A 10,022-nucleotide genomic window follows, 5' to 3' on the forward strand; every position below is an offset into this window, starting at 1 on the left:
GCTCGTGAACGCCGCAGCTGGCCTCCCCTCTCGCTGGAGGAGAGGGCTGCGACAGGCTCCATCCAGCAGCCCTTGAAGCCACGACATCCTGCTCCTCAGYTGGAGCCTCTCACGATGGACGCTCTGCCGGAGAAGCCAGGGACAAGCGTCTCTCTTTGATGCCCTGGGATGGTGGCCTTTGCTAGGTGGTAGCTGACTTTTCCTTCTTTTTCCAGCTTTTCCCATCCTACCTCAGCTTTGGTCATGCACTGGCATACGCAGGACCTCGTCTCCTCTGCCTTCTCCTTCCCTGTGCTCTGCAGGAGGAATGTTCTTCCTGGCTTAAATCGTCTTTTCTTACTGGCTATGACAAATGCGTCTGAGGCTGTTCCAACCCCTCGCAAAAGTACTCGCTGTACCTGTTCTGTTAAGCTTGTAATCTCGCGTTTGCACTAAGGTTTTCGCAGGAACAACAGGTGAGCAGGGCAAAGGACTGGCTTTGAAGGGAAACGCTTTCTCCAAGCGTCCTGTTCTGTGCCGTTTCTCCCTTTCTGTGCTCGTGGTAATGTCCTAGCCTGGTGTCATAACTCCCAACCCAAGCCTGCTGAGATCTACTTCAGGTTTCTAAAACGCCAGTCTTCCCGTATTAATTATTAATATTGCTAATACACTCCAGAGACTGTCTTGGAAACATTAAACAAGCTTAATATTARTGGGTCCCTGATGATATCTGAGAGTGAACATTAGAATGTGTTGAAGACAGAGGAGGGAAAATAACTACTCAATATAGTAAACGTTTTAATTATAGTAGGATTCAATTACAGAAGGAGTACAAGTGTGAAACACGAGAAATGCTTCCCTATAGCAGTGGCTACTCCTTGGTTGAATAAGAGACAGGTAATCTTACTGTTTACATGTTTGCAATGGGACTTGACTGGTCACACTAAATAACCTTGCAGCATAGGGACTAAAGGAAATAGTTCTGTGAAATAAAGAATGTCGTTATCTAACAAGGAGCAGGTTTTGCAGCGTTTTACATGATTAAAACACTTAAAATCTGCCTTCCGCRTGCATTGTCTGGTGCCTAACATGAGCCCAGCATGCTGCTTTCTTTCCAGTGGGGATATCACGTTTTAAGGAGACAGACCTTCACCTCACTGATAAACTCAGGGGCAACTGGCCAGCTGGCTTAAGCTATTAGTCTGGGACAGACACATGCTTGCAAACAGTATGATTGCATGTGTCTCATTCCCTTAGGAAACTAGTCTAAAAATGGCTGTAGGCGGTACCTTTCTATGTGCAGGGCTACAAGAGGAATTCACTGACAGCCAAAAACTTCTCCCAACTCGGTAATCTTCCCCAGAAGTGTCTCATTTGTGTTTGCAAGGCACTTGTGATGAATGTGAGCAAAAATGGCTTGCCAGTGCTTGGAAAGAGCAGTACATAACTCATGCTGTCTAGAGCAGACTTGGAAAGCTAGTGTGGGTGTGAACCTAGGTTTTTCCCTCGAGCTCCCACCCAGACTTTGGATGGGTCATACAGACATGTTCACTGGGCATTTTATGATGGGCTCTGTCCCCCCCATGCTTTGCAGCGGGCCAGTGACCACGTTGTAGTCCTGCTTTTTTCTTCAGGTCATGTCTAAATGTTTGGCTTGGTTTCAGCTAGTTCTTAGTCGCATGCCCTGGGTGATACAGGCATGGTCTGTAAACACACAGGACTAGAAAGCTGAGCAGCCTTACTTACTGCTAGCCATTGCTGGAAGAGTGGTGAAGCAGTCATTCCGTTACGCAGAGGTGAAACGAGTCATCTACTGCCAATAAGCCGGGTGGGAACGAAGATGCCTCAGGGGGAAACCATCATCTGCTGTTACCTGCAGCAACTCCTTTTATAATTGAAAAATGTATTAAAAATTATTTTGGGAATTTTCAATTAGCTGAGCCGCTAATGTGCTCGGGATGTTTCAGAAACTAAACTAATAGCTGCCCAAAAAGAGGCCATTGCAGGGAAGTCAGCCTTCCTTGCCTTTACCCTCTGCCACCACTGCTGCAAGGTCAGGGAGGATAAAAACTTCTGAAGAAGTCAAGGTTGGGCAGCAGAGGCAGCGTTTGTAAAGCTGCTGCAGAGATGCTGTGYGGGACCAGAGTCCAGTAACCAGCCCTTGGTGGTTGAAGGCCGGAAAGGCTGCAGTCAGTAGCTATAAACTGAGTTAGCTGTCCTTAGGGAAATGTATAGCTGGAAGGCCAAGGGAGTGTAGAAAGAAAAAGCAAAGACTTGTGGCTAAGGCCATTCTATTCCTGCCTTTGGCATCTGAACATTTGATTTTTTTATTATTATTATTWTTTTGAAATGCAGCTGAAATGAAAGGGGCTGTGGAAACTCTATATGTTTGGGCAAAATCGTTTAAATTGTTCCTACGTTTGGAGGGAAAACAAAACCCTGGAGAATTTGACAACTCTTGCCTGAGTGTTTTGGCTCTTTGTGGATGGGGAACAGAGGAAATAATTCCTTCACATTCCTGCAGGAAAGGATCAGAAGGGTTCTAGTACCATAATAATAACACTGCAGCAAAGCCTACAAGAACATTGCAGAGCGGTGGCAGTTGGTGCAGGATTTGGATGGGGTGCAATAATGGACCGATGAATTGGCTTGGGGGTTCGTGGTGGGGGAGAGGGCAAGGCAAGAGCACTGAGCAGATGAGTCACATTCGTCGTTCACTGTGCATGGAAAAAACAGGAATGCCAGGGACRCTAGAAAAATGTGTTATGACTTAAAATCAGATCCATCGGCAGCCTTAGCTCTACTGTTTTGTAATATCTCAAGCGCTTTGTCTCTGTTTCCTCTAATGTTGTGTTATCGGTATCAATGTTATGTTACCAGTATCTTCTTTCATTTCCGAGTTTAGGCAAACTTTTTTGTTTCAGGAAACTATAATGACCTGCCTTCCTGCCCTGCTAGTGATTAGCACAGCTGGAATCTGGAATTCTTTAGCTCCAGCRTGGCTTATTTTAGGCAAACTGGGAATTACTAGCTGACAGCAAACAGCCTGCTGCTGTTCTGTGCATGGGGTGACTGGAGAGGCAGCAGGAGCTGGGGTGGTGATGCACAGTTTCATGAGCAATGCAGAAATGTCAGGCATCGGACACAGGCGCTCTTCCTGAAGTGARGTGGCTGGGACTGTTTCCTGAGAAGAGATGTGGCAATTTTGCATTATGCTATAAAATAGGTAAGCAGAAAATATCTAGTCCCTGATGAGCATGGAAGGTCTTTAGAAGGAAAGCACCATTAATTTCTATCATGCTTGAGAAAATGGATGTTCTTCCTTTGACTTGCGCATTCTGGGGAGCATGGATGGATTTCCATAGGGACAACAAAAACAGCACCTCCTTCCCCCTCTTCCACTCCAGCTGAGAGAATTAAATGACCATGTGGTGTCCATGTAAGCTTTGCCAAAATGATGTTTGGATGCCATTTTACAGAACRGGATGACTAATTAGTGCAAATACTTGCTCGGCTACAAACAATTGGTGCTTTTAAASCATGTGTTGCGGCTATGTTTTCCTGCAGTCCAACTCTAGTTTGGATGGCCTGATTGGAAAATGTGGCTCAGCTTCACTTTGCAACATTTGGGAGCAGAGCGGAGGAGGCCACACAGCACGGAGCAGACAAATTGCTGGGAAATAAACCAAGCAGGAAGCATTGAGCCCTTGTAACGAGGCCACGTGATTGCTTGCTCTCATGTCCACACATGCTGTCAGGGAGGYGAGGACATCACCACAACGGCAGCAGGAATGCTTTGATATATTTTAATTGTAAAGAGATGCTAAGCCAGTTCCTCAGCTGGCTCAGCTGATGTCATGCCTTGTTTTTGCTGAAGCTACACTGATTTGCTGCAGCTGAAGGACTAACTTGTTCAGATGGCACCTATATTCTTGATGGAGCTAGAATGCCCTATTCCCAAATGAAATGTGCATATGGATCCCTCGCCTGCCTTCAGACCAGGCTCTGCAAGAAAAGGGGTGGGAGGGGGGACAGTGCTTGTCTTACAGGCCATTTTGCTGTAATATCCAAGCGTCCTGCAGTCTGGAATGGATTTTATCCACATAACGCTCGAGGTAGGAAGTGGTGAGTGTTGTTAGGCCAGGTGAAGGGATGTACAATGTATTTTTAGAAGGTTCTTATGAAAACAGCCTGGGGCTTGCTTGGAACTTAACTTTATTTACATGGCAAGAAGGGAAGCTGGAGCAGGAGGAGGAGGAGGAGCAAGATTTTGCAACTCCCTGCGATGCGGTGGCAGGCTGGGAATAACAGATAGGGATACAGATTGCAAACAGCAGACCATCACAGGCCGTCTTTGTGAGCCAGGCATGGCAATTGGTTGCTATTCAGCAGCCGAGGACAGGTTTGGCTCCCTGCAACTACAGCTGCTGCAGAGCTGGCTTAACTTTGCTTCATACTSAAATGTTCTGAGCCTTGGCGTGTCTGCTGCTAATTAGATTAGGTCCAGAGAGACCATATTACTGAGTGAGTTCCCATTTTAGTCTGAGATGGGCAGTTTTCAGCAAGCTCAGTGACAGTGTGCAAATTGCAGGTGAGCTCCCCRCTCGGCATGGTAATGGAGAGCTCGCACGATTGCAGCTGTTGGCCTGGGTGCGAGCTGGCTTACGTCATCTGGATGGGAGCATTGGTGCTTTTGGGGGCTGTAACAACCTCCCCAGGGCTGTTGCAGTGTCAGCYGTGATGGATATTTGTGCCGCAAATTGGGGGCAGAGTGGAGAGCCCAGGGTGCTTGGAAAGCTGGGATCAGAACGGGCCTCTGGTTTGTTCAGTGTTGTCCGCCAGGGATAACTGATGGCTGGAGGAGAGGGACCCTGCGGAGTGCAGAGCCTCATCCTAGGCTCATTAAGGCAAAAAAATGCTTTTGGATGCATGTCCAGAACATCGGCAATTAACTTCTGATTTGCAGGCTATGATTACATACGGCCTGTATGCGTCTGTGCTAACTTGGCTGTATATCTTGCACAGTATTATCTGGACCCCTTTCCTCCAAAGCAGCTTATAGAAGAGATGAGGTTGCTCTGCCTTTGGCTAGACAAGGCAACTTCTAATCTCAAAAAAAGTTTCTCCTGCTGCTTATGWTAGCAGCTTTTCTTTCTACAGCTAGTTTGAATTCATCTTAACATGGGTAAGTAGAYTTGTAGGCACCATTCCAGGTAAGGTCTTGTGGATGTCTTGTGTGATGGTATAAATATTTGCATTGGTAGACCCTTACCTGAAATACTCTAACATTAAACTTAACTCCTCAGGGTTTGTGTTGATGGTGGCACACAGCCAATCTCTGACCGGCTTATAACCCCAGAACTTCCTCCATTTCTGTCATTTCCAGCTAATGAGATCATGAATTTAGTCCTTGACGCTGTATTTGCTGTCTGCTTAATTTCATTCCACTGGTGTCTCAAGTCCTTAAGCTCTTCTAGTTCTTGTACAACTTTATCCTCCTTTATTGGTGATGCTTCATAACACTGTCATCAGAGTACTTCATCAGTGCTGTCCTACTTGTTTAAGGCAGCTAATGAAAATATTAAATGAAATCAGTCCCAAGACTGAGCTTTGAAAAACTCCCTCTGAAGGAAGATTTTTCATCAACCTTGAAAGGGATCCAGTTCTGAGACCTTGAGATCCCCACAGTGGCATCTTCAGTGATCTGTGAAAAATTTACAGATGAAAATCTATCCCTCATAACATGCCATGACGACTAGAGGAGGCCAGTAAGTTGTTGAGGGTCTTGGCAAGACAAGAATGAACAAGCCCTCCTCAAAGAACRTTTCTTTGGTGCTGCAAATAAGTTGCTGATGGTACAAAGAGAACAAGATGCTTGCCTTCTGCTGTTGTGGGTCTTTTTCTCTTCAGTCTCCCTAAAGCCAGGCTTGGAAGCCCACCGCATCGTGGCCTGTACTCTCCTTAGTCAGCCCAAGTCAGTCGGTCTCTTTTCTGGATGGTGTGGGAGGGGAGTTACCCGTCGCGGCTTTCCTGCGCTCAGTTATGGTGTTACTACAAGCCCCAGGCTAGGCAGGACAAAGCTCAGCAGAGTTCCCAGYCTGGTGGAGCTCCTCCAATGCCAACAGTGAGCGACTCTGCTGACTCGAACAGATGAARCAACAGAAATGAATCTCATCCTGACACATCCCTACGGACAGTAATCGGTCCCCTGAGTCCTGTCTTGGCACTTCTCAATGTGGCAACGACCTCTGAAAGCTTTTGCCGGGGAGGTYTGATTTGCAGAAGAGGATCATCTTGGGCTTCCTAGGAGGCGGAGTAAAGCATAACCCCTTTAGCTGTAACAGCGTTTTTTCTGAAGTAGCTTAGTGCCAACACATATTTGTCTGTGATGTAATTTTTTCCATTAATAAATCTACAGACCCTGCTGGATACCACTGCTATTATGTTTGCAAAATGTTGTGATGTCAGTGGAGCTCTGCTTGTTTCACATATCTTCACAATGTGAAAGATTGGCCTCCTAAGTGTAGCTTTTCCAAGGTATTTGTGTTCCACTCTCCTCAGGCTAATGAATATCTCGTTAAAACTGTCAGACTTGATTTCTGGCTTGCCAGAGGCCTTAACCTTACGGTGGCGTGGAGAGTTGACCCTGCRTTTTCTTCTAACAGTCAGCCTAGCCCCTGGATTCCCCTATCTCAAGGCTTGCCACTAATAGAAAGGTAATTACATTTGCTGCAAGGAATATAAAACACATCCATTTTATTATGTAAAAATGGTCTTTTGAGCATASCAGCAGCAGCAGTTTTAACAGCAGATTGCTTGTTCTGATTCTTGAGAGTGAGACTTTACAAGGCAGTTTGGTTTAAGAGCACTACAGAGGAAAAGCTGCATCTTTGGGATGTGCTCTATATGAAACGGCTTCCTTGTACACAGGATATTGGAGAATGAGGTACATATTATGCTCTTAATACAGAGCCCTTTTAAACTGGCATGGGATACTTAGGCTTGTCTGGGTATCATTAATCACAGTTATGACTCTCAGACAAAATGAGCCTCCATTTCATGTTGCTTGTTAAAGTAAGAAATGGACATTTCCGTATTTAATTTTCAACTGCAGATACTGTACTTTATAGTGTAGCCAAAGCGGAATAATGTATTTGAATCATTATTTCATATTTATTTGTCCAGTTCTGCATGTAGAGTGTTTTTATGAGAGGGCTTATTTTCTGTATGCAAAAAGAAAAAATTACCATAAGTGTCTGGAATGCAAGCAAAGAGAGGGATTTCTTACACTGCAGCATCCGTTCAATAAGTGATTTGAATTCTGACTGTAGTCACCCAGTAGCAGCTTCTCTTCCAAGGTCTGTGCTTCCCTTCCCCCCCCCCCCGCCCCTTTTTAACAAAACCCTCCCAATAGTAGCTTTTCAGACAGGAATCTGTGTAGCACAAGCCTCGGTTTGGCTGTAGGGCCAAGTCTTCTCCATAAGGCTTTCAGCCAGTAAAGCGAACAGCCCGAATGCAAATCTGTATCCCTGCAAGGTATTCCTTGGTGCAAGCAATGATGCAGCTACACAGGTGGCTCAAATCCCTGGGTAAGGCAGACCTAAAAATAAGGCACTGCCCTGTGTCTTTAGCCAGAATTCCTCAAAGGGCAGGGGGTGAATTCAAGGATAAGGGCTCAGGGAGCCAATTATGCAGGGTCAGGAGCAGGGATGGTGCTAAGCAAGGTCTTTGGGAAGTGCAGCTGGGAGTGGGGAGGCTGAAGGTGGCCGGCCTGCAGGAGAGCTAGGAAGACTGGAAGCAGCAGTGCTCTGCTGCCGTAGCAGAGCCAAAGTGCACTTGTAAGGACCTTGCACGGCCTTGCAGAGCAGGTAAGTTTTTTCACTTGTGTGGGGTCAGAGTAAACTTGACTCAAAATCGCAGGATGTGGCACTCTTGTTTTTAATGTAACATGGGGAACTTGTATATCTGCTTCTTGTTTCTGCTAAAGATAAATTGTCCTAGACATAAGAAACCATACCAGTCCAGTACCACTCCTGAGTCACCAGAAAAATGACAGTTCCCAAAACAACTGTAACGTGAGCAGGGAGTGAGCACGGCCCAAATGCAGTCTGAAGACAAAAAATGAGATATGGCCGCTCTAAGAAAGCATCCTGCTGCAGCAGACATTGAACCAGAGCCGGAGCAAAGGCAGCATGAAGACAAGAGTTGGGCTTTGGGTTTCCTCTTGAAAGTGATGTTGAATGGGAGAAACCCATCAAAGATGCAGCAGTTGCTGTTCAGGAGCCTGCAGATCCCAGGGCTGAGAGGARGGTCGTGTCTGGAAGGGCCCAGAGGTGATGCACAGCTTTGCACCATGTCTTGCTGAAGTTTGGGTGGTAATATTTTTGAGCGTGGCACTTGGGGGCTGTGCAGGCCTTGCCCTGCACAGGAATGGAGTCATGCAGAGACAATAGATTCAGCACAGGCACAAACTATAAATAGTCACCTTGATGTCACTTGTATAAAAAGCAACAAATGAGAGTYAAATAGTTTTGGAAGAACAAGTAACAGCCTGGCATTGTGTGGAGGGCATCTATACCCTTTGGGGGAAAGGGATTCTGCTAGAACTAGTTTTGTGTGTGTGGTTTTTTTCTTCCCTTGAAACACCAACCAGTTGCTTTAGCCGATAAATGCCCTCATGGGAAGGGGTGATATATTAAACTGTTTGACACATTTTTTTGAATTTAAGGATCATTMTTCCTTGTAAATGACCCAAATCTCAATCTCTGTACATGAAAACTTCCAGATAAACATTGGTGTGTGTGGACTGCAGGATCTGGTCTTGYTTAACAAACTGAGAAGAAACCTGTAGGTAGTGATGTCATGGCACTTTCTGGTTTTTAGCACACGTCTGCTCTGTAATGTACAACTGCCCCTGGGCTCTGGAGGTTTTCCTTCCCTTTCTAAGCTTTGCGTGTATGCCTCGGAAAGATTTATGRCTTGGAAAAACAAAATTCTACGTAAAGCTCTGAAATGCCTGTCTCATTTTGGTTGGGCTGTATCCRAAAACTGCCAGAGACTTGGCATGGCTGTGCAGCACTGGAGCTTGGGAGTCAGAGCAGGTCAGCACCGAAATTAAGCGTTACCTCCTTAAAACTGGTCTGTGCTAGGAGATGCTGGGGATTCTGAGCCGGTGAGTACTGGCCTTTTACCTTTATCAAGTTTGAAGGTACAGTGAAATTAGGTCATAAAGATTAAATTTGACTTTCTGGTCTTTGTCAGTAGGGAGGTGGATTTTGCAATTCCCTTTGCTGTGACGCATCTGCGTAGCGTRTTTGGTGTCCTGAGCTTGAGAGACTCATGGTTCATATTTAAGGAATTACTGTGGGTCAGCACTGAGGTACGAGGGCTGCGACAGGCATCCCGGAGAATCTCTCGACGGGAATTAATCTTCATCCCGGGCCAGCACTGGAGTGTGTGACACTAGCAATTAGCCGGAATTAATCATGCCCGTTTTACACGAAATTTCAGTGCTGAAGGGGTTCCCGGRGGTCGGGAGCTGGGGCAGGGTTAGAGGTGGGAGAAGACGGGGTGGCTGCAAGGCTTTCCAGCACCCTCCTCCTGCATTGGTGACAGAAAAGTGGGTCCCGAGGGCAGAGGGAGGGCCGGGGTGGGGGGGGGGGGGACAGAGGCGCACTGAGGCGGCGCCAAGGAGCTCAAATCTGGGCTCTCCCCTTCCGTTCATCTGCCTTTTGAGGGGTTATGGAGGATTCGGGTTGTTCCTTCCCCACGGCCGCTGCCCGTCCCCCGCTGCGGGGGGGGGGGATGGCGGCCGTTGCGCATGCGCGCGGCGGGGGGCGGTGACGGTTGGGCTCTTCACGCCGGCGCCGGCGAGCGGCAGAGGCGGCGTGAGGGCCGGGAGGCAGCGGGCGGCGGCGGGTAGCGGGGCAGCGGGTTAGCGGATCGCGGCTCCGCCATGGGGACGCAGGGAGCCGGGCGGAAGCGGCTGCCGAACCGGGAGCGCCTGACGGCGGAGGACGACGCGCTCAACCAGATCGCCCGCG

At 47.3% G+C, this 10,022-nt stretch overlaps 1 protein-coding gene across 1 annotated transcript in view; it reads left to right on the forward strand.

Annotated features, from left to right (window-relative positions):
• Positions 1-9,866: 9,866 nt before the first annotated feature.
• The window catches only part of LRRFIP1 (LRR binding FLII interacting protein 1), a 106,463-nt gene continuing 106,307 nt past the window's right edge, over positions 9,867-10,022 (forward strand). The window contains exon 1 of the mRNA XM_026087903.1: positions 9,867-10,022. Coding sequence (XP_025943688.1) covers positions 9,935-10,022 — 88 coding nt within the window. The 5' untranslated portion in view covers positions 9,867-9,934.

This window comes from Apteryx rowi, unplaced genomic scaffold (genome assembly GCF_003343035.1).
Source record: "Apteryx rowi isolate R43461 unplaced genomic scaffold, aptRow1 scaffold_12, whole genome shotgun sequence".
Classification (NCBI taxonomy): domain Eukaryota; kingdom Metazoa; phylum Chordata; class Aves; order Apterygiformes; family Apterygidae; genus Apteryx; species Apteryx rowi.